Here is a 24,983-nt window from a genome sequence, read left to right as displayed (position 1 = left end):
TCACAAATGTTTAACAAAAAACAAATGCGCACTTTGTTTACCATTGCCTTGGGAAATTTGAATAAATCACATTTTTGTAAGCCAACCTCACTTTTTCCTTTTTGCTCATTTATAACATATAGTCTACTCTTACCAGCTTGAAAAAACAATGGTATTTACTGCTTTTTATAAAGAAATACCATTAATATTATGCATAATTGACTTCAGCCTTTTGGCCTGGCCCTCCACAATTTTTCCATGGGCCCTCATGTGGCCCCATGGAAAAAATAATTGCCCACCCCTGCTGTAGGTAAATACACAGAACAGGCTCAGATCCAGGATGACCCATCATGCTCTTCTTCCATTCTGGCTGTTAGGGATTTTATCAATAACTCAATGCCTACTGATGTTTCCACCTAACGGTATTTATTTAGAATGCAGGTCAGACTTAACTATATTTGTTAGCAAAGCAGACTGATCTTGGGAATTTCACTGCAGCACTGATGTCCACCTCTGTACACATTAGAGAGAATTACCACTTTACAGCTAAACGCACATTTAATAAAGATATAGGCTACGCAATGCAGACAATAAAAACATAAAGTTGTAAGCATTAGAATTATAATGATCACATTAAAGAACATTTGGAGAAATGTTCTTTATTTTTCACTAGAATCTCAAATCTTTAAAATGTAACTGTTTTTTATCCATTTTCAGCCATTAAGACACCCAATATAAAATAAGACTACTTATAAAATTATTTATAATTATATGTATATATAGATTGATAGAGATCTTAAAATATATTCTTTTAATGGTGTTTTAATGAGCTGTATCATTTTTTAAAACATTTTTCTATAGAAATAAATAAGCAAGCAACCTAAAACTAAATCAAACCAAATATCAACACTCACAGCCTTTTAGCTCATATTACATGATGACCGCTATAGATATTAAACTTTTTCTACTTGTTATTGAACACACGTTTTAAAATGTAACCTAACCAGCCCCATGCTAATGCTACTTACTGCATGTGTCGGCCCTTCTCCTGGCGCACCAGCACCACCTGCTGGGGTGGTGACAAAGGCCGGCCCAGGACCAAATAGGTCTGTCAACTTAGAACACTTAGCAGCTCCCACCTCTAGAGACTTCAATTTTTTTCGCCGCAACTTTTCTGCGCCACCCAAACGTTTCCTAGGCTTATCCATTTTCCACATCAACTGTCCGACCGCAGCACTGTCCAACCATCACTCCCGCCGACTAGCGATGAGGCCCCGCCCACCCTGGTTTGTGCTGCCTAAGATTGACAGCCCTGTCGCAGCGCCCTGAACCAGTCAGCCCATGACAATGAGAAACAGACCAATAATACATCTTGATGTGGGCAACACACTGCTAGCCTCAGCAACCTATTGGCCGGCCCAATTTGTAAGAAATCTGAGGGCAAGAGAGAAAGACGAACGCAACGAGTGGATGAATGAACGAATGAAATAATTAATAAATGTCAGACCGGCTGTCAGAGTCCAAGCCCCCAGGCCGGGCTCTCCCAGCTGACCGGCTTCCGTCTTGGACCACATTACCCAGCATGCCCCTCGCGGGGATTCCCTCCACGTTTCACCTGCGTCAATCGATGTCTATATATGGAAGACGCTACACCGGCTCTTCACTCAGTCATCGTTCCACCGTGATCCATGATCAGAGTATTTCCAAAGCTACTACAGCTAAACCTCCACCTTTCCTCCTCAGACCTCATCCGTCAGCCTTTCCAGCACCGCTTTCAGCCCACCGTCTGTATAATAAACGCTCTTCCTCCCGAACCCAGTCTTCGAGTCTGACACCGGCCCAACGGCCCTGCCCACACTGTCGGCCCACCGGGACGGCTCCCGGTGCTCCAGAAGGTCAGTCCACCCCTGGTTCTGTTCCACCTCGGGGCCGCTTGTACTCCCTGTCCCCAGCAGAGACTCAGGCCATGGATGCCTATGTCACTGACGCCCTTCAACATGGGTTCATCTGCCCTTCCACCTCGCCAGGAGCCGCGGGTTTCTTCTTTGTAAAAAAGAAGGAGGGGGGTCTTCGCCCATGCATCAACTTCCGGGGTTTAAACAAGATCACGGTCCGCGATCGCCACCCCTTGCCTCTAATGACAACCGCTCTGGATGTAGTGTCCCAGTCCACCATTTTCACCAAGATGGACCTACGCAGTGCATGCAATCTGGTCAGGATCAAGCAAGGCGACGAGTGGAAGACCACCTTTATCACCCCAACAGGCCACTGGGAGTACCTTGTGATGCCTTTTGGCTTGTGCAACAGCCCCGCCGTTTTCCAACGCCTCATCACGGACGTCCTGAGAGACATGTTGGGCAGATGGGTTTTCGTCTAACTCGATGACATCTTGATTTACTCCCGAACCGTAGAGGAACATGTCACACACGTCCGAGCAGTCCTCTCCCGGCTGTTGAAAAACCGGCTCTACTGCAAGCTGGAGAAGTGTGCTTTTCATCAGGAGACCATTTCCTTCCTGGGGTTCATCATCTCATCCCAGGGTTTCTCAATGGACCCCCAGAAAGTCCAGGCTGTGGCCCAATGGCCGATACCCACTTCCCTGAAGCAGCTGCAGAGCTTCCTGGGCTTTTCGAATTTCTACCGACACTTCATACGCGGTTTCAGCTCCATCACGGCCCCTCTCACTGCACTAACCAAAACATCCAACCAGACCCGCCCATTCCGTCTAACTCCTGAGGCCACACAGGCTTTCCACACCCTGGTCCATCGCTTCACTACTGCCCCCATCCTCGTGCACCCGGATCCAACAAAGCCTTTTGTGGTGGAAGTGGACGCTTCTGAAGTGGGAGCAGGGGCGGTCCTGTTCCAACACGGTCCCGATTCCAAACTGCACCCCTGTGCTTACTTCTCTCGTAAATTCACATCAACACAGAGCAATTACGGGGTAGGTGACAGGGAACTCCTGGCTATTAAATGGGCCTTGGAGGAATGGCGGCAGTGGTTGCTGGGCACAACGGACCCTTTTACCATCTGGATGGACCACCAAAACCTCATCCACATCCAGAATGCCTGGCAACTTAACCCCCGTCAGGCCCGCTGGGCGCTTTTCTTTGAGCCATATCACTTCCACCTGGCATATCGTCCCGGTTCAAAGAATCTCAAGGCTGATGCCCGATCCTGCCGCTACACCCAGTCTGCACCCGCCAGGGAACCACCTCCTATTCTCCCAGCCCAGAAGATCATCGCTGCTCTCCACTGGCCGGTAGAGGACGCCATCTGAGCTGCCTTGCCCACCGATCCCGCACCTGCCAATACGCCTTCCGACAGGCTTTATGTGCCTTCCTCCTGCCGCTCTGAAGCCCTGGCCAGGGGGCATGCATCCCGTCTGGCTGGGCACCAGGGGGGGACCCGAACCCTCCAGTTCCTGCAACGTGCGCTATGGTGGCCCTCCATGGCCAAGGACGTAAAGGAATACGTGGCCACCTGTCCCACTTGCGCCCGTTCCAAGACCCCAAACCAACCCCCGACCGGAGATCTACAACCTCTCCCAATACCGCACCGACCATGAGCCCACATCGGTCTGGACTTTGTGACCGGGCTACCTCCTGTCAACCAGCTCGAGACCATCCTAACCATCGTGGACAGGTTCTCGAAGGCGGTCAACCTGGTGGCACTTCCTGGTCTGCCCACAGCCAAGCAAACGGCTGAGATCCTCCTGGAGCAGGTGGTGCGCCTCCATGGTTTCCCCCAGGACATTGTTTCAGATCGGGGGCCCCAGTTCATGTCCAGATTCTGGAAAGCCTTCTGTCGGCTGGTTGGTGCCAGTAGCAGTCTCTCCTCTGGTTACCACCCCCAAACCAAGGGGCAGACCGAGCGTACCAATCAGCAACTTGGTCGGTACCTCCGCTGCTTTGCCTCGTCTCAGCCAACACTTGGCCCAAATACCTCCTGTGGGTGGAGATGTCCCATAATCTCCACGTTTCTTCTGCCACTGGTCTTTCCCCATTCAAGCTCTTCTACGGGTACCAGCCTCCTCTCTTCCACCACCAGGAACCGGAGACTGAGGTCCCCGCTGCCCAGACCCTGGTCCGGCGTTGCCGCCTCGCCTGGATCTGTGCTCGGGCAGCCATCCAGCGAGCCAACACGGAGTATGCTTGCCAGCACAGACGCCGCCACCGGACGGGGCCGGTTTTCCAACCTGGCGACAGGGTATGGGTGTCTACCCGGAACATGCGCCTGCCCGCTGGCTCCCGGAAACTCGCTGCACGGTTTGTGGGACCCTACCCGGTGGAGAGGGTCGTTAACCCGGTGGCTTACCGCATCCGCCTGCCCAGGCCTCTCAGAGTCCATCCCGTCTTCCATGTGTCCCAGTTGAGGCCTGTACGGACTTCTCCCCTCACTCCTCCTCCGGATCCCGAGCCTCCGCCTGAGGGGTTGGCGAGGATGGGATTTTCGCCGTGTGGCGCCTGCTGGATGCCCATCGCCGTGGCAGAGGCTGGCAATACCTGGTGGATTGGGTGGGTTACGGTCCTGAGGAACGCTCCTGGGAGCCGACGAGCGCGATCATGGACCCTTCGCTCATCTCTGACTTCTGGGCCAATTGCCTTGGGACTTCTGGGGCCGTCCCTCGGGTGGGGGGTCCTGTCACGCTGCCTTCCTCTCAGCCCTCGACATCCTCCCCCGGAGGAACCCACACTCATTCAGTCCGGTCCAACTCCACTTCCCAGCATTCCCAGCGCCCGCCTTCCGGCTCACGTCACCCGCCACGTCTACATAAGGAAGTGCAGCACAACACCAGATCACTCAGTCACCGATCCTAACCAGACTATGTTCCGAGTCCTCACCGAATCCTACCGGATTACTCTAACCAGTTCTGACCAGACCAGCCCAAGCTACTCACCCTGCCGACTCATAGTAAGTCAGCTTGTTTCCTTTTGGAGCCGCCGTGCTCACTAGCCTGTTACGGTTTGGCTCCTAGAGCAAACGCGTGTCTATCTGCCCGTTGTCAGTCACTCCGCGCTTGGGTCATAAATACACTCTACAATCCAAACTCTCGCTCCGGTCCCGCTCAAGTCAGGCCTAACAACAGCGACCCGTGACATAATTCTGGGGTTTTCTCTTCTTTTTGGGAATTTGATCTAAAAACAACCCTTAAAATTCCACATTTTTACCAATTATGCACCATCTAAGCTCAAATAATCTTAAACTGGCTCCTTGTCTAAATCCAGACCAAAACCTTGTGTGATCTGGTGGAACGGGAGATTCAGATCATGGATGAATCTGTGTGATGCCATTGGGTTGAGACGGACCAGAACCTCTGAGGAATGTGTTTATTAACACCTTGTTATTCCTATACAATGAAAAGGAGTCCTCAGGGCAAAAGGTGGTCCAACCGTACAGCCATCGTACACCCGATAAAGTGAATGGAATCGGACATCGCTAAAACAAATAGTGTTTGTGAGATATGATCTGTCTTCATGACTCACTTACTTCACAATGTATTAAAATGTAGTGAGTCGTTCTGAATAATCAGCTTGAATGCTTTTCTTTTTATTTAAGTGACAGAAACTTTCTTTGTTGTGCAGGTGGTGACACGCCCTGAGTCAACGTAGCCTGCTGAGGTCACCGACGTTTGTTTGGAGACCCTCTTCATTTGCTACAAAGCTTAAGTTCAGGTCGTCGGCAAGATCCAAAGAAACGTGAGTCCACTGAAACAGTTATTTTTGTTTCAGCACAAACAAATGTCAAATATGTTGTTTTTTCTGTTTAAAACAGATTTTAGTTTCAATTAAAACATATTATATTTGATATTGCCAGCATGTGAAGCTAAAGCAAAAAGTGATATTGCCAGCATGTGAAGCTAAAGCAAAAAGTGAAAGAAAATGAAAGTTAAATAAAAATAATAATAATCATGCAATGTCTAAAATAGGCAAGTAGAAAGGCCACCTCCCTACAGAGTTTCAAAGCTGAACTAGAGTCTTTTGCATCATAATCTGCATAGCATGATTATATGAGTATAATATGCTTTTATTCTTAGTGTACACTTTGGGCCTGCCTGACTGCAGGAAGGTGGAAGGTGCTTTATAAATGAATAAATATTGATGATGATGAAATTATGAAGTAAGAAGGTCAGAAAGAGGGATGTTTAGAGACAAAAAATTCTGGTTTACAAATGACACCAATGAAGAGTGCTTTTACAATTACCTACTTCCAACTAAAAAAGAAAATAAATCAAGAAAATAGAAGACCATATTTCATAATAAAATGGCTGCTTTACTGGAAACACTCAATTGAATAAATTAATCGTCAAACTTTTGACACTTGAAGACAAAATGTGTGAATAAACATGTTTCATTTAAAAGGAACAACAAAGCAACAAACAAAGCAACATAAAACATTTTAATACTCTTAAAAAAGTTTTTTTTTGATAATTTAATAAAAATTTTAGGGAAAACATAGAGAACATATAAACTGAATTTATTATTTTTTTTATTTAATCACAATTTTTTATTAATAAACATAGACTTCTTGTTGCTTTTTTAATATTAAATTAATGTTGATATTTAACATGTACACATCTCATGTGGAATGTAATAAAATATGTTTATTTAACTTATTTGGTTATAATAAAAGCAAAAATATTTAAAGAATGCCTTTGTCACCAGAAACTACATACACACACACACACACAGAATAAGTAGTGTTCAGATGGCTCAGATGCACACTTTGGAGTGACGATGGCAAAGGAGTTAAGTGTCTGCAACATTGATGGAAGGCCACAGGTTCGAGCCCCGCTCAATCTGTCACTGTTGTGTCTTTGGTGGCACAAGCGTACGGCAGCCTCACCTCCGTCAGCGTGCCCCAGGGCAGCTGTGGCTACAATGGAGCTCATCACAACCAGAATATGAATGTGTGTAGACATGAGTGAATGAGTGATAATGCTGTAAAGCACCTTGGGGGATTGTAGGACTCTAGACAACACACCTAAATGCTCCTTGGCTTTGGTTTCAAACCAAACACACACACACACACACACAATTCCATGGGAACTCTGCCAGTAGATGTCAGATGTTGCCAGGCAGTAAAAAGGACAGTTTTTTTTTTGAGAAAATGCCTTTTAAACATTTAAAATAAGATTTTACAAAAATCCCTGAAGATCGTATACTGATGAACTTTCACTCCACCATGAGGAGATAAATCTGCAAGCAGTGTTGCCAACTGTTTTTGACTCTAAGTAGCTGAAGTTGCCCCCAAAAGTCGCTAGATGTTGCCAGATGACATCACGTGCTAATTTACACATTGATTACGTCATCACGCCAAACTGGCGTTCTTTTCCCCATAATAATATATATATATATATATATATATATGTATATATATATATATGTATATATATATATATATATATATATATATATATATATATATATATGACTAAAAGGGAGGAAAATAAAAAACTATGTTATGTGTTAAAGTTATTAATTAGTATGATTAAAATGGCCCAAATTGCTTTGACATGTACAATTAATTCCAAAACTATCAATAAAGTGACATTAAGACAGATATGGTGTGGTGATCCAAACAGTTCTGTTGTAGGATATAACTCAGACCTCCTGCTCTCCTCATTCTCACAGACATTTTCCTAAAAAGCAGTTTTTTTTTTACACCTCATAGTTTCTCAACTTCTCTGTTGTGTTTCTCTCCATCGTGATAATAACGGCGCACCGAGCAAAAGGAAGCGGGTGTCTCATAGTATAACCATCCCTGTGTCACTGAAGGAAATTCAGATGAGCCGCAGAGCTGTATGTGTAAACAGGGATGGTCGTTGAGGGGGGTCAAAAAGTCGTTAGGAACAGCAACAAAGTTGCTGAGTTGGCAACACAGTCTGCAAGAGCTTTTTCTTTCTCCATGTTGCTACTGAATCGTTTTGGCGCTCTGCTGCAGCTGCTCTGGTGCTGATGACCTTTGACCTCTCTATCATAAAAACACATTGACTTTTTATGTTCCAAACAAAAAAATGGCAAATTTTACATTAAATAAATGTCTTTTCAGACATGTTTTTTAAAGAGGAGCTGGCTGTGACATGAAAGTCAGCTATGACCAATAGAGACGCCTGTTGCCAGACAAACATACCATCATGCAACTCTTACGACTTTGAAATCCTCATTAAAATTCCTTTAAAATGTACTTTTGTCTATTTTTTTTCGCTTTTTGGATTTTATTTCCAACCTGCAAGTTTCACTTCCCTGATTGCTTCTTTCCTTACTCCTCCTCCTCCTCGGACACAATAGCTGTCTTTGTGCACAAAGAAAACTAGGTGACGACGTCTCAGTGTATCCAGGTGACAAAAGTCCACAATCAGACCTCCTTTCATGGCTAAAGTATCATTTCTCTCACAAAAATGCAACATTCAATGATCTTCTAACAGGATACAGATTATCTGTCATTTTTTTATCCCTCTAATGTCAGTCAAACCACCATTTATGACCTATAGAGCTCTGGACGTCACGTGACTCTCAGAGAGTAGACGCCATGTTGGCAGGCAACAAAGGTAAACAAAATGAACGGAATCAGCTTGGATTTTAATCCGTCTGAGTTTATTTCACACTTTAAAACCGAAGGAATTGTTTTATATAGTCAGAAATTAAATAGATTAAACATCGCCAAACCTTAACATGCCCCTGGGATACTTTTTAAAACACCAGAAGCTGTCGGAGCGGACCTGGCCAGGGAACGCCTTGGGATTTCCCCGGAGGAGCTGGCCCAAGTGGCTGGGGAGAGGGAAGTTTGGGCCTCTTAACTTTAGACTACTGCCCCCGCGACCCGACTCTGGATAAGCGGATGAAAATGGGTGGATGGATGGACAAATAACACAGATTTACGTGTAAGCAGAGTGCTGTGCTGTTTGAATGTATAAACTGAACACCAAGAGAAATCACTAGTTTGATTTTTTTCCGTGAATGAAATAAATATGTCAGGCAGGAGCTTCTCAGGATCTGTTTGAGATCTGTCTCTGTGAGACAGATAATAGCAATCCAAAGTGCTTTTTATGTGTGATCTGACAATTGATCAACCATTGCTTAAAAATGAAATACAGCTTAGCCGGTTAATTGCTGTGAGCATAAAACACGTAAACGGCAGCACGCAGAAATCACGAGGCAACGTTTTACGTGATGTTTACTTGCTGCTATGAGTAATAAGACAGAAAAAGCCACGCCAAAATAAGTTTAGGAAGCCCACTAAGAATCGTAATAAAAGCATTTAAAATAAATACCATACACAGTTGAGGAAATGTTGGTTTAAGTACCTGATATGAAGTGGTCGCTGCATAAGCGAAAACCTTTACTCTCGGGATCCCACAGTTTCATTTTAGCCCGGTCACTAGCGCGTTTTATTACAATGATCCAACGTTTGCGGCGTTCCGGAACTTGGGGAATCCTGTAGATGGCTCATTCCTTATGTCGTCCGCATCTGTTCTGCATCCTGGGGCACAACAGGAATCTACCATATTTCCCGTTTGAGTTTTCTGACAATAACAAATAGTCCAGCTGCCGGCTTCTGCCTGCCAACATGGGGCTGTTTCGATTTGAACTGTTGCATGCCGGGAGAAGTGACGTCAACTCCCGGAGCTCTATAGAAGACAAATGCTAACAGTCTGAGTTAGTCAAGCTTTAAAAGACATCAGCTAACTCATAACTGTATTCATTATTCTTAGTAAAGAGGCACATTAGCACCAGTAAAGCCTCAAATGCAATAAAGTGCATTATTTTTCAAGAATAAGTTTGTTTGGATGATTTCTTTATCACCTAAATAAAGTCAGAAAAGAGGGAAAGAAAGTGTATTGCTGTTAAGAAGTTTGACGTAAAGTTTGACTCTTGAAATTCTAAACAATAGTTCATTTCAAACGCACTCGGATGCTGTTTCCTGCCGTTTTGTCAGCAAAGTGCAACTCTCTGCAGTCGCCACAGTAACAGCAAAGGAATGTGGAAATACAGGATGTGGAAAATGAAGCACCTGCAACACTAAACCACATAAAGACTCAGCGTGTATCTGTAGACATTGTATCTGCCTTTGTAACATTTTAGCCTATTTCAGATAAATAAATGTTTATATTCTTGCAAAAGTAAAGAGTAACTAAAGAGCTCTTCTACTCATTGCAGTTTTAAATTGATCTTTGAAATTAGAATTGTTCACATTTGATAAATATGTTTTTAATCAGTTACAGTCAAAAAGATCTTGAAAACTTTTTCAAGCCTTTATTCCCTTTAGATTGGACTCCTGCATTTCACCATAACATGTTCTAGATTGGTCCAGTAGTTTAGAAGGCATGACATCCCTCTCGTGATAGCAGAGTAACACTGGCTGCACGTCTGACTTTGCTTTGATTTGAGGGTTAGTTTAATTTTAAAGTTTAAAACTGCTTAAATGTCCAGCTGTTAAACTGAACTAATCCATGTTTAGAACCTAAGAGAGCACCGCAATCGTGTTAGGGCTAAACATGGATGGGATCTTTGCAGGATCAGCGCCTAAACTACAGAACCTGCCCCTTTCATGTTTGTTCTGCAGTTTGTAAAGTCCTTAAAGGTGTGTGGAACATTGAAAAACATTTTAATGAATCTTATTACTGATTATAATCTGCTACTGTGAGTTTTTCATGCAGGCTGAACATGAAAATAGTCTCCATATCTTCTGCATTAGCTTCTGATAGAAAATAGATGATGAAACTAGGATTTGAAAAAGCTGACAGATCTACGTCACACTATCACTTAACATTCATGGACTTGCCCACCTTGACTTGCGATGGGGAAGGCTGTTGTTGATTTAACGTCCAGAAAACAGCAGATAACCATTAGCTGTTAGCTAACCGTTAGCATTAATAACTACAACACAGCAGAACTCCTCCAGGCTTGTGTTATTTGTGGACATAAAACATCAGCATTACAAGTCAGCGTTTAGTTGTGTTGCTGTTATCCAATCTGAGGCAAGATGTCCAAATATCAGGAAATAAGACTCCAAAACCTGTTGTCTGAAGCTCAACTGTGATGTGGGTCACCTCTAGTTCCTAGAAAAGGTGCACCAGCCTTGTGTCCCCTCCCCCATACGACTTATCATTCCGACTAAAGCTCACTGCAAATGTATTGATCAAACGAGTGCTCCACATCTTAAATCATTGCTAAACATGAACTTGATGGTCTCTAATTCAAGTTAAATTTGAGTCCCACCAATGCTTCTTATGCCGTTTGTGTTTCGTTGTTATATATGTATGTTTTATGTATTGGATTTTATTGTTTATTTTGATTGGTTTCTGTTTTCTGCTTGGTTTTTTATCAAATTTTTGTTTTTGTCAAGCTTTCTAATGTTCTAAAGAATTAAAATTAACTCTGGAAGTCCACTGGAAAATTTAGCACAACACACAGGTTGTTTTGGTGAAAAAGTCAAGAATATTATAATTTTACAACAAGCTCTGAAAGTAAATAATCTCTTAATCTTACTGATTGAACTCTTTTAGACTGAGCTATTAAAACTCTTTCATAAAGAACTACATATGTTTTAGCAATTTGATTACAACATAATCATTATTGTATTAAACTGTCGTGTTTTCATGTCACTTTGGATGTGAAACCATCTGAGCTCACACTGATCCAACCTCCCACTGGTACTCTCCTTATATACCAAGCTAAAAAAAACTCCTGCCAACTAATTATTAACCCTTAAGCTGTTATGGTGTTCTGTAACTCTACACTACTACACACACAATGAGACACACACATAACTGGTGTTGAACTAGTGGGTGGAGATGACTGGAGCTTCTCAGTGACCAAAACGACACAGCTGAAAAAGCAGCTTCAGATAAAAATGTAGCAACAATCCAACAGCTGATCCAAAATGTTTATTATAAAATTGAAAACTGAATATTATTGTTAATTGTTTGCTGTATTTTTTTAGGTTAACCTGAAGAGAATACAGGAGACACTTAGCCTAATAAAACATTTTTATTTAGACATTAAATAATAAAATAGAAAAAAAAATGTTTTCTCGTTTTTAATAAATCCTTTCGAGAGCTCATGAGAGATTCAAAGAAAAGGTCCAAAATTTGTCTTGGCTCATAAAAAGTGTGATTTAATTAATTCCTCTGTACTGCTAAACAAACCTGTTAAAGAAAACTCCCAAATGAGCAACAGGGAGTTAGTGGGAAATTATTTTATAAAGTCAAACTATTGTTACGGATGCCGCCCACCAGTGCTCGGGTTACTGCCCCGTCTGTTTTGTGCTGTTTGAATCCCGGACAAGCCCCCAACCCATAACACTTTTTTTTTAGGATTGTGTATTAAAAAACTATTTTTTGAGCATTGGTAAAAGTTTTGTAATTATTTTTTTCTTGAATACAATAGAAATAGAATATTCCTCCTTAATAAAACATTTAAGAGTAAAAAGTCCTCTGTTAAACTATAAAAAGTCATTTTTAAATCAATACAAACTTGTGGAAAATGTATTTTGTATCCAATGGCCCTTTGGCTCTGTAAGGTGATTTTAATGTCACCGTGCGGTTTGAAGGAGATCAAAAGTCAACTCTTGGACATCAAAAGCAAGGTGTGAATGAGTAGAATCAAAGAAGACCTCCGAGCTTCCTGATTGGTCGGTGGTAGGCTGCTGGATTTTTAGAGCCATCAGGGTGGCATAGATGACTCTGGCTCGCTGTTCCTCTGAGGGCGGGTCTGCCCAGTGATAACAGGGCAACGATGGCGAGTGGAGCAAAAAGTAAACAGATGACATATAGAGTTTGCGGAACTCTTCTTTCAGATATGCCAAGTCTCTCTGCAGAAACACACAAAGTACAATTTTTCTCTCATAAGATGAGCATTCTGCACATAAACATATTGAAATTTCTCATACCAACAGCACCCTCTGCAGGTTTGTGTTGATTTTACAACAGACTCATACAAACCTTCTGTGCTCTGCTCCTGCTGGTCTCAGCTTCCAGCCAGGCACTCTACAAGAAAACACAATCATGTGAAATTTTCCACATATTTAACTTGGTTTGCAGCCTGCTTGGACACAAATGAAACAGTATTTAAAACAAATGAATAAAGTTATGAATGCATTTGCATCCCAACATCACTAAAATGTACCCGCTCTCACCCTGAGGGCGTCCATCAGGTCTGTCTCATCCAGCAGCACGGGAAATGTTGAAAGGACCGGATTGCAAATGAGATCTAAACCAGACACAGTTTACTGAAACTGGGGTAAAAACTGCAATTTGTGCGGTTTTGTGTGCAGCAAAGAGCACCACCTGCATTCTGCATGGTGGGCCTGTCCATCAGCAGCGTGTCGGCCAGCAGCTGTCGGTGCAGAGCCAGCAGGTCAACGCAGCTCAGACAGTACAGCAGGGTGTCTGGAAGGAGACTAAAGAGGGATTTTCATCACATAATTCATCATTAGTCTACAATGGACACAAATCTTTCTCTTTTTGGCTTGACATGTTTGTTTAACATACATTTTTCGAGCGCTTGTTATTTTTAACTCTTTTGCAGCTTCTAACAGAGGTGAATCAGAGACCGCCCGACTGCTGCTATCCACTCTAAAAGTAATGACTGTTGCTAAAAACATTTTAATAAAGTCCTAATTGGAAAGTCTTGTTTTTGCATTAAAGGGCACATATTAGATTCTTTTCATCAGTTATAAAAATTCTATGGCCAATTCAAAACATGTTTATGAAGTTATTTGCACAAAATCCCTCTCACATAAATCAATTTCAGTAGTTTTAGTCTGGACACTTTCAGTACCTTCCAGAATGAGTCGTTTCAGGGCGCTGTCACTTTAAGAAGTTAAGCTGTTGTTGGCCACGCCCACCCATCCCCCACTCAGGCTGCTATAGGGAGCCTAAGTTTCCTCCCTTTCCAATTGGCTCATGGGTCCCCTGAAGAACGAAAAAATGAATGCAAGTCAACGGGGCTAAAAATGCTGTTTTCTAATCCCCTTTGCCTTATGCCCTGGATCGCACATATGTTGTACTGCAATTTAAATGAAAACTACTGATGGGTGTTTTGACCACACCAGTCACGTACTTTGAGATTTATTACCTTGTAAAAGTTCGTAATCAGCATGACGACACACCAGAAATCGGCACATTGAATATGTGATGTCACCACATAATCTTCTCTCCTCAAAGTAGCTGCTACTTACCAGATCACCAGATTTATGGTGGTTCTTTCCTTCTGTGGGAAGTTTGATGAACTTACAGCATTTTCCCTCAGTTTTCTCCGTGTCTGGTTCAATGACCTCACTTTCGTGAAGCGCATTTGTAGGCCTGGACTTATTTTCACACAAAAACTAAAATAGCGTTTTCCCCCATTCGAAAATAAGCATGTTCTTGGTATCAAAATGTGTCTTTAAAATTCACGGACATCATATGCAAAATCCATGGCACATAACAAGCAGAATTAGAAAATAGCGTTTTTAGCCACATTGACTTGCATTCATTTTTTCGTTCTTCCGGGGACCGATGGTCTGGAAGTAGATGTGTGAATTAGGCTCCCTATTAACTAAGAAGCTACAATATTGTTAAGAGGCTTGGAGTAGAGTCGCTGCTCATCAAGTAGCAGCTCTCTCTTACAATTGAGAGGTTGTTCTGTTCTACTTTCCCGGTTTGTGACATCACAAATGGGAACTTTTTGAGACAATTTGTTTTAGGCACAAAATTCCAAAAACCAAATACTATCAAAAAAGGATGGATGCATTATTTCATGTTTGGAGTGTTTATAGAGGCAGTAAAGACCCATGTGACAGCACAGTTGTGCCTAATATGTCCCCTTTAGGTAAATTCACTTACATATTCTAGAGACTGATGTTTAAAGAGGTCTGCCAACATAAAATGTGCAAAAAAAAACTGTGTACAGGCTCTATAAGTTTCAACATATGCACCCAAAGGGGCCCTAAGGGGCTCTGCACACAGGAGACGACATCGCCTCTCCTCCATTCATTTTCAATGAGACATGCGCAACAAAGCGATCATCGCGGGTCTCCCTCCTACTAAGCGAAACGTGAAAAACGTGCGTGTGAAATTTTGCGCTCGTGCACGTGTCATGCACAGGCGACCCAGCGACGCGATCCCAGAAAGTTGAAATATTTTCAACTTTTCATCACTGTCGCTCGGACGAGGATCAATCAACGAAGGTTTCATTCACTGACCAATGAGCGGACAGGATGCTCCGTACACCTCCGAGCAAACATGAAGAGGTTGATTATTATTATGTTTTATATAGTAAAATCACAAGTAAGATTTCACATAACTCTAGCAGCACCTTGTGAAACATCAAATCTACCACTTTTTAAACTCTGAACCGCTTAAATAACCTTAATTCCCTCCAACCTGACACAGTCAAACAAAACAACGGAAGTTTCAATTTCGCCATGGAACAGAACGCGTAGACGGCTTTGCCGCTGGCCGCCTCCCATGTGTCAGGTAATAAAAGCGACAGTGACAATTTCGCTGATTGCGGTCGTTTGTCGCCGCCCGTGTGCAGAGCCCCTTACACTTACCCCGGATAGAGTCTGACTAAACCTCTGAGTGATCTATTGATGACATCATCTGTTGCAGGTTTTCCAGCTTTTTAGCCAACCTTTCTCAAAGAATGTCTCATACCTTAGCTGTGCTCTGGTGTGACTTTTAGCCGGTTTTAGTTTAACAATCAGTTTTGGTTCTCGTCTGGCATGAAGCATCTGCTGGAAAACACCAGTTGGAGCTAAAAAAAGAAAAAAAATGTAGATGTTTGCTATGATTTTTCATTTATTTATGCAGCTGTTATTTTTCTTACATCTTCTACCAGCTGTTATCTCCCCTATAACATCCTTCTCATAAGGAGTGCCTCCATTCACTGGCAGCTCGTAGGTTCTATAAAGAGGAGATTGAAATCATGCAGGTTGTGACACAATTTTGGTTATTGCCCCTTGTCTTCATTCACAGATCCATCTGTTTGAATGACGTTGTGTTTGTTACTTGTTTGGAAGTGGATTTCCAGCGTCATCAGTCAGTTTCAAGAAGGCCCAGCCACAGCTCAAGTCTCCCCTCTCACCTGTAGACTAAAACAAGATGTCACTGTGCACATCTATAATAGCAAGTATTGTCCTCAAGGTTTATCTCCTCTGCATCACAAAGATGTTTTCTTACGTTTCGTAAAAACGTGACTCCGAGCTCAAAGAGAACTCCAAGGTTAGGAGACAATGCGTTGCAGCGCAGGAAACAGTCCCCGTTAAGGAGAGTGGGCAGGATGCCGCTCATCTGGGAGGAAAATAATCGCATCAACAATTATTTCAGTGCTGCATCTAAATTTAAATGAAATAAAAGTTCGTTGTTTAGTGTTTAAGAGCAGATACCCTCGGAGAGAAGCTCCAGGTCTTCAGGTTTTTCGAATTATAAGAAGCCCTCACCGTGTGAATATTACTAAGCACCTGAAAAACAAGCGCTGCTATTGTTAAAAACAAGTTCGGAGGTGATGATGGCGGCACGTATAAAACTAAAACACGTCCTGTACCCGAGTTCCATCAAAGGCGCAGAGACAAACGTGTCTGCTGAGGACCTGAACTCCCACTCCAGGTGTGGGAATCATCCTGCAGCTCCACAAAGTGAAGCAAACACAAGTCCTGACCTGGCGAGCACGGACCTACACGACAAGAAACAAATGAGTTCATGCGACAAAGCTGTTCTGTCCAGAAGGAAAATTCATTAGTGGATGTCACCCACAGCAAGAAGTAATCATCCTAATGAGACACAAGGGAGCTTGTTCTCTAATAAACAGCAGAATAGCACGCTCACCCTGCCAGAGTCTGGGTCCAAGAAGAGGTCTTTAAAGGAAAGCTGTGATTGGCTGAGTTCAGGCTGAACAAAGTGACTTGCTTTGAATTTTGCATCTAAAACGAGACAAAAGGGTGAGAATTTTGACCTGATTCATACAGAAGGACAGAATCTAGAAGCCTGGCCTATCATTGAAATTAAATAATCAGTGCACAGATTTCAAACTACAGGTAAAATTAGAGATGAATCTCTGACAGACTGAGAAATAATATTCCAAAAAAAGCAGCTAGGGGAACTGTTGAGCATTTTTCTGTATTTTTAATTCGTAACGTAACATCAGTTCATTAAAATTACAAACAGGGCTGTAAAAAACTTTACGGAACCATCTTCATACATTCAATGTGACATTTTTCATTTATAGCCAACTGTAGATCAAAGTCATAGACCTCAGGTTTGTGCTGACTGTAAAGCAGACTGTAGATATTTTGCAAATGTTTTATTTTTATGCTGTCGTTTGAAAAAGTGGTTAAGTTGTAGTTCACTTTTGTTGCAAAAATTTATTTTGCATTATTTTGTTCAAAAAAATTTAAATTAAATGTCTTGAAACATGGTTGTGTTTATTTTCTGCCACACCAATGTAATTTATTGTTATTTATTACCAAAAAAGGTATTAAATTGTAGAAACCACATTATTTGGATTTCTTTCTTTTTTCCATCTTCATTCTTATTTCTAACCTTAATTTTCTTTCTTTTTTGTTTTATTATTATCTTTTTAATAAGTTTCAAAAATGTCAATGAGCTAGTTAAGCACTTTTTGATTTTTCTCTTGAAAGGCGCTACATAAAAAAACTTCTTTACAAATGAACATAATCCATCATCTGGCAAAATAACAAGCACATCAGACTTCCTTTCGTCATTGGCAACGAGTGAAGAGGTAAAGGTGTAAAACAACGTTTATGAATGGTGAAAGTTTTATAACCGTTTGTTACAAATCTGTAAATACGTCTTGTCCTCATGGGCTCCCATAGAAAAATAGCATCTAATATGGTGTCATCCAGAGATGTAGAGCTGCTCTCATGTATTTTAGACTTTTTTTTGTATTTATTTAATTGAGAACTCATTCTCATTTACAATGACGATCTAGCCAAGAGGCAGCAGCAACAGACACACAGACCTCATTTTTATAGTTATATGTTACGAAGTCGCCATTATTTTTTAACAACTGGGCATTGTTTCATTCCTTTTCAACAAAATTTTGATGGATATTTCCAGAGATTAATGGTTAAAAACTATATATTGTCTCTTTAAATCAGGTCTAAAATACATGGGAGCGGGTTTAAGTATCTGGGCAACGCCGTATTAGATGCCATGTTTCCTTCTACGGGAGCCCATGAGGACAAAATACATTTACTTATTTGTAACAGATGGTTGCAAAACTTTCATCATTGTTAAATGTTGTTGTTTTACACATTTACCTCCACTTGTTGCCAGTGATGAAAGGGAGTCTGATGTGCTTGTTATTTTGCTAAGGTTTGCACTCCCCAGGGCTTTTTGACTCTAATGATCATCCATTGGTAAGGTCTTACTCCAACACAAAAATACTGCTTGCTTGCAACGATTTAGGTATCTACTGCCCCCTGTAGCCAGGAAAAATACACACAGTCACTTTAATATACAGGTGCTGGCCAGTAAATTAGAATATCATCAAAAGGTTGAAAATATTTCAGTAATTCCATTCAAAACGTGAAACTTGTACATTATATTCATGCAATGCACACAGACCAATGTATTTCCAATGTTCATTACATTTAAATTTGATATTCATAAGTGACAACTAATGAAAACTCCAAATTTGGTATCTCAAAAAATTAGAATATTCTGAAAAGGCTGAATATAGAAGACACCTGCTGGCACTCTAATCAGCTGATTTACTCAAAACACCTGCAAAGGCCTTTAAAAGGTCCCTCAGTCTTGTTTTGAAGGCACCACAATCATGGGGAAGACTTCTGACTTAACAGCTGTCCAAAAGACAATCATTGACACCTTGCACAAGGAGGGCAAGACACAAAAGGTGATTGCTAAAGAAGCTGGCTGTTCGCAGAGCTCTGTGTCCAAGCACATTAACAGACAGGCGAAGGGACGGAAAAAATGTGGTAGAAAAAAGTGTACAAGCTCTAGGGATAACCGCACCCTGCAGAGAATTGTGACGACAAACCCATTCAAAAATGTGGGGGAGATCCACAAAGAGTGGACTGCAGCTGGAGTCAGCGCTTCAAGAACCACCACGAGGAGACTCATGAAAGACATGGGATTCAGGTGTCGCATTCCGTGTGTCAAGCCACTCTTGAACAAGAAACAGCGCAAGAAGCGTCTCGCCTGGGCCAAGGACAAAAAGGACTGGACTGATGCTGAGTGGTCCAAAGTTATGTTTTCTGATGAAAGCAAGTTCTGCATTTCCTTTGGAAATCAAGGACCCAGAGTCTGGAGGAAGAGCGGAGAAGCACAGAATCCACGTTGCATGAGGTCCAGTGTAAAGTTTCCACCGTCAGTGATGGTGTGGGGTGCCATGTCATCTGCCGGTGTTGGCCCACTCTGTTTCCTGAGGTCCAGGGTCAATGCAGCCGTCTACCAGGAAGTTTTAGAGCACTTCATGCTTCCTGCTGCTGACCAACTTTATGGGGATGCAGACTTCACCTTTCAACAGGACTTGGCACCTGCACACAGTGCCAAAACCACCAGCACCTGGTTCAAGGACCATGGTATCCCTGTCCTTGATTGGCCAGCAAACTCGCCTGACCTTAACCCCATAGAAAATCTATGGGGTATTGTGAAGCGGAGGATGCAATACGCTAGACCCAACAATGCAGAGGAGCTGAAGACGACTATCAGAGCAACCTGGGCTCTCATAACACCTGAGCAGTGCCACAGACTGATCGAGTCCATGCCACGCCGCATTACTGCAGTTATTGAGGCAAAAGGAGCCCCGACTAAGTATTGAGTGCTATACATGCACATTCTTTTCATGTTCATTCTTTTCAGTTGGCCAACATTAGAGAAACAAACATTTTTTCATTGGCCTTTAGAATATTCTAATTTTCTGAGATACCAGATTTGATGTTTTCATTGGTTGTCACCTATAAATATCAAAATTAAACGTAATAAACATCGGAAATACATTGGTCTGTGTGCATTGCATGAATATAATGTACAAGTTTCACGTTTTGAATGGAATTACTGAAATATTTTCAACCTTTTGATGATATTCTAATTTACTGGCCAGCACCTGTAGTTATTTCAAACAACTTAAGTATTAAATTTTTTTTTAATTAATTCACTTAAGTATTTAAAAAAATACTTAATTGAATTAATCATTTTTAGAAGAGACTAACGGCCGTCCATGTTAGTTGAACTAAATCTGTTTACTTTCAGCATTTTGTAAAACTTGCATGGTTCGAGGGGAACAGGAATGTTTAGTAAACTCAACTAAACCGGGTTTACAGTGTACTAAGGTTCTTACAACCTAATATTTAAAGCATGAAACATCCAGATACATGAAATGTGAGGGTTCATTCTAGAGGATGATGCTTAATTGAGTATCGTGTATTTTTCATTCATTTTTAAGCTGACAAGTTTCGGCTAACGCTGTAGCCTTCCTCAGAGCTCCACCGATGTCCGTGGCGTCACTTCCTTCTCCATTTCTTAAACGGATTAACGAAGAAGGAAGTGACCCCACCAACATCTGCGGTGCTCTGAGGAAGGCCGCAGCATTAGCCGAAACTTGTCAGCCTAAAAGTTAAAAACAGATCTTTACTGCGCTGTTTAGATAAGAACCAAGCAATGGAATTTAACGGATCAAACAAAACGAATGTAAAACAGATATTATACTTTTGTATTGGTCTGTTTTTGGCTAAAGGATTTTCAAAACCACCAAATGAGAGTAAATAAATATTTAACCAATGAAAATATTTTGTCCACCTGCAAGTTGTTTTGAGACTTGTTACGGAGTTACGCCATTTTCAGCATCAACTAGTAGGTTCAAAACTCCACACTCCTGCAGCAAACTGACCTTCCTCCAGCAGTTTACTAAGAGTTGATGGCCTGAATCCCGATGGTATGGCTCCCATAGCTGACAGCACATCTGTGGTATCAATCTGTTTCACACAGAGAAGACCATCGGGGGAAACCCTTTAGATTATGTAAGATTTTACTTCATCATTTAAAGAGACAGGTGTTCAGTTTTACCTGAGTCAGAGCCTTTCTGACTGTCGACCAGTTGGAAGCTCTGTTGCCAAAGAAAAATAAGAAAAATAAATACATTCCAATCAAATGCAATGTAAAATTTTTTTATTTAAACACATTAAAAAAATTATAAATAAATCATATATAAAATAAATAAATAAGTTTAAACTATCGCTTTTTGTTTTTGTAAGTAAAACAATCCAGATGCTGAATATTTCACTTGAAACGAAAAAAAAACCTCATTCTGTCTCGACCATCAGCCACTTCTTCCCTAACTTCCTCTTCCTTCTCCTCTAACTCATCTTCATCATCCTCTTCATCACTGTCCTCTTCGTCATCATCCTCATCACCAACACGAGAGCCAGGCTAATACACAGGGTGAAATCAAATTGTTTAGAATTCTGTTTGTTTAAAAAAGAAGAGACACTGACCTCTCCCTGTATTTACAGCCACATGAGATTTTAGATGAATATCATTGGTAATGTTTTATAATAAGATCTTTAGCTTAATATCTGTACGAATGGATTGTGATGCTGAAACATTTGATACTGTACCTGTAAGAAGGTTTTTGGGACCACTCCTTTGTTGCCTTTTTTGTCCTGAGCCAGCCACCATCCGTCTGCTGTCTTCTTAATTATTGTCAACACCTCCCCCTTCTGAAAGAAGAAAATATAACGAACCAGGACTCAATAGAGATAAAAGAGTAGGAAACAGGTTTCATGACCCTTACACATTAGAAGGCACCTAAGGAGGCATATTATTTTAATAATAAGTCTCTCAGACTTCTTTTTTTTTGTGTTTCTTCCCTCTTTAGTTGGACATATTATGTAAAATTCACATTCTGCACCCTTTTGTGCTGCCGTGTGGGTCTCTACAACTACTATTAACACTCCAAACATAAAAAAAATCTTTCCACCTGTTTTCTGCCAGGGCATAAAATGAGCCGTTTAAAAAAGTCATTGTTTGTGATGTCACAAATAGGGAAATTATCATAGAAACACCTCTCACGTGCAAGAGAAAGCTGCTGCTGGAGGAACACCAGCTCTACTCCAACTACTTCCTGCATATCAGAGCTTCTCAGTTCATAGCAGCCAATCAGGGGAGGGGTGGGCATGGCTAACGACGACTTGTTTTCTTAAAGGGATTCTATGCAACTGTTATCATATTTATAAATTATTTTCTTGTGTCAGTATGTGCCAAAATTACCCTTTACAAGTTTGATGAAATGTTACTCAGACCAAACCACCCCCGTGGTCAGAAAACCACACTTGCAGCTTCAGAGTTAGCAGGCCGCTCCCTGCTAGCGAAGGCAGCTGTGGAGTAGTGTGGAGCTGGAGTCTGCTTCCAGCATGTTTCCTGCATGTTTAGATCATGAACACAGCTGATTTGTTTGATTTAATGATTAATCACTCTTGCAGACACTAATGAAAGCAAAGGAGATGTTTCAGCAGTTAGATTAAGGTGTTAAAAAGACAAACTCATAGCGAGGAGAAAAGTTTCATTTTCAGTATAACCAGTGAATTAATAACGAACACTAGGGGGTGATAAAAGCAAGCAAAACTACCTGGTACCCTTTTAAAGTGACAGAGCCATGAAACGGCTCATTATGTAAGGTAGTGAAATTGTCAAGAATAAAACTGCTGATATAGTTTTATGTGAGAGGGATTTAATGCAAATGACATCATTAACAATGTTTAGAATCAACCATAAAACTGCTGTAACTTGAGAAAAGCCATAGTATGTCTCTTAAGACGGTTGTGCCCATTCCTGTTGTACAATGGTGATCACTGGACTACAGTAGCGCCATCTTCTGTTTTAACTGAATAAGTAACAAGAAGGGGGAAAAAACCCAAGCTTAAACATTTATTTTTGTTATTTAGCACCTCCAGAGCCCCTTGAATGTGGCTGAATGTATGACTAAGATCTAAGTGTTAGTGACACAGGAAGTACTTCACCTGAACAGGAAGATCTCCTTCCTGCTCTCCTTTGAAATCACAGAGGACTGTATACACAGAAGGTTTCGGCTGTGGTTTCACAGTTCTGTCATTATCTTCAACTTCTGTGTCGTCGCTGTCATCATTATCATCATCGTCGTTGTTGTCATCTTCTTCTTCGCTACTATCCTTGTCATCATCTTCACCAACATCACCTTCACTGTTGTTTTTAGAAAGATGGCTGTGGGCGAAACAGAGCAACTAGAAAATGGACTGAATGCAATCGACCAAAATTCATTTCAGACGCAACAAATCTCACTCTTTTAAAAGAAACATAATGAAGGTTGTGTTACTGATAAAAAATACAATTAAAAACACAGGATTTAAACCTAAAAATGCGCAAATAATGTCAGTAGCATTCAATACTGTTTGTTTTCTTTAAGAAGTACAGACTCAATTTCACTGCTGGGGCCTGGAGGTGATATCTCCATAAAGAGTTTGTTCAGACGCTCCAAGATGTTTTTTAGTCGTTTCTCCTCTTCCTGTTTCCTCTGATCATAGCTCCCCACTGGAGCTAGCTCATCTGCCTGGAAATCAAAGCAGCAGATTGTAAGCTCAGCTTAGTTACAATCATCCATCAGAAGCATTTAATTGTTGCCCATCTCTAAGATCTTTTATTTGACCGTTTTGAGATTGGAAAACTGACCTTTCTTAAACTCAGCAGTGTCCTTAAAGTCTTCTCTGCAGACATTTGTAGCTCGAGACATCTTTTGACAAGTATTAAGAATAGTATTAAACTTAAAATGATATTTAAAACCTACTAAAGGCTAAGATGGCCGTAGCCTTCATTGATTCTGCAAAAACACAAATGAGTTTAGAAAACACCGCCATTCCTCTGTCATCATAAATGCCTACCTGCAAAGTCTCTTGTCGTTCGATCCTTCTGGACTCTGCACATCTTTCATCAATCTGTCAACCTGTTTCAGAGGGAGAAGGAGGATGAGAGGTGATAATATAACACATTAGACAACGTAAATGTCACTGTGTAAATACTGATTTATGTTGAATAACGGAAGAAAAATAAATGTAATCTATATTTTTACTATAATAAGCTTTGCCTTCGGCCTCAAAGCTCTTTAAATAGACCACCAATTGTATTTTAGAAACATCAACTTTAAATTTACGAGCCAAATGATAGTTTTATTTCAACTATTTCAGCGAGTGAATGTACACAGTGCGTTATTTATCTAAACTAGATCAAAAAGCACCAGTAAAAGGTTTATATTTTTTTAAATAGACGGGAAAAAGTCCAGGTCCAAGCCCTTGGACGACTCGTAAGTGGTTCTTTATTGTCACAGTTTGTGCAACGGTCGCAGTCTGATACTTCATTGAGTTTTGTTTTGTTTTTTTCGTATTAAAAAGCGGCACAAATGTATGCATTGCTGCTAAACAAACCTGTCTTCCGACTTCTTCAATTTCTCTCTGGACGAGTTGCAACGGTCCTCTTTTAGGTGGCATTTATACAACATTTATGGTGACGAGCTCCATGCGTTAGCTACGCGATTAGCCTAGCTCACGAAATGACGCTGTGCTAATGGTCGCTAAGCAACCAACTTCTTCTTTGAAAATCGTCAATCTATTTGGTCATTTTTTATATTTCTAGTTTAATTACCAGACAACTATTTGCTATTTGTAGTGTGCATATTTGTAGATATGTATTTATTGAGTAACCCTAACCGTAATCACGATATATTTTTAACAAAGAGTATCCGTCCGTTTTAAAGTTATTAGTTTTACCGCCCTCTATGGGCTTGGAATGGTATTTCGTATTTACAAACTAGACAAACGAATTTTTGACTTATATGTAAATAACTTAATTTCATATTATTTATTCAAGGACAGAAATGTTGAGGGTTTTGCCACATTCCACTAAAATTTATTTATTTATTTTCTTTGTCCTCATAATAGTTTTAAAGCCTGTGTTTGTTGTTTTTAGAAACTTTCAAACGACTAATCAGGAAATCATAATTTATTTTCAC

At 41.3% G+C, this 24,983-nt stretch overlaps 1 protein-coding gene across 2 annotated transcripts; it reads right to left on the bottom strand.

Annotated features, from left to right (window-relative positions):
* Positions 1 to 11,953: 11,953 nt before the first annotated feature.
* Positions 11,954 to 24,707, bottom strand: nphp1 (nephronophthisis 1). Of its 2 annotated transcripts, none has more exons than XM_015944690.3 (20): positions 24,400 to 24,707; positions 23,860 to 23,921; positions 23,651 to 23,711; positions 23,371 to 23,531; positions 22,966 to 23,185; positions 21,565 to 21,666; positions 21,249 to 21,376; positions 21,014 to 21,053; positions 20,838 to 20,922; positions 16,793 to 16,887; positions 16,512 to 16,640; positions 16,354 to 16,428; positions 16,148 to 16,258; positions 15,977 to 16,059; positions 15,795 to 15,871; positions 15,623 to 15,722; positions 13,271 to 13,383; positions 13,120 to 13,193; positions 12,926 to 12,970; positions 11,954 to 12,795 (listed from the first exon to the last, which is right to left on the bottom strand). In XM_015944690.3, the coding sequence occupies exons 1-20, from the start codon at positions 24,460 to 24,462 to the stop codon at positions 12,517 to 12,519; spliced, it is 2,103 nt and encodes a 700-aa protein (XP_015800176.3). In that variant the 5' UTR covers positions 24,463 to 24,707; the 3' UTR covers positions 11,954 to 12,516. The 2 variants fall into 2 exon arrangements, with proteins under 2 accessions (XP_015800176.3, XP_015800177.3); XM_015944691.3 differs by having other exon boundaries at positions 23,398 to 23,531.
* Between the last annotated feature and the right edge of the window lie 276 nt (positions 24,708 to 24,983).

The sequence above is a fragment of the Nothobranchius furzeri genome, chromosome 12 (assembly GCF_043380555.1).
Source record: "Nothobranchius furzeri strain GRZ-AD chromosome 12, NfurGRZ-RIMD1, whole genome shotgun sequence".
In the NCBI taxonomy this organism is placed as follows: domain Eukaryota; kingdom Metazoa; phylum Chordata; class Actinopteri; order Cyprinodontiformes; family Nothobranchiidae; genus Nothobranchius; species Nothobranchius furzeri.
This window is presented reverse-complemented; position numbering and strand designations above follow the sequence as displayed.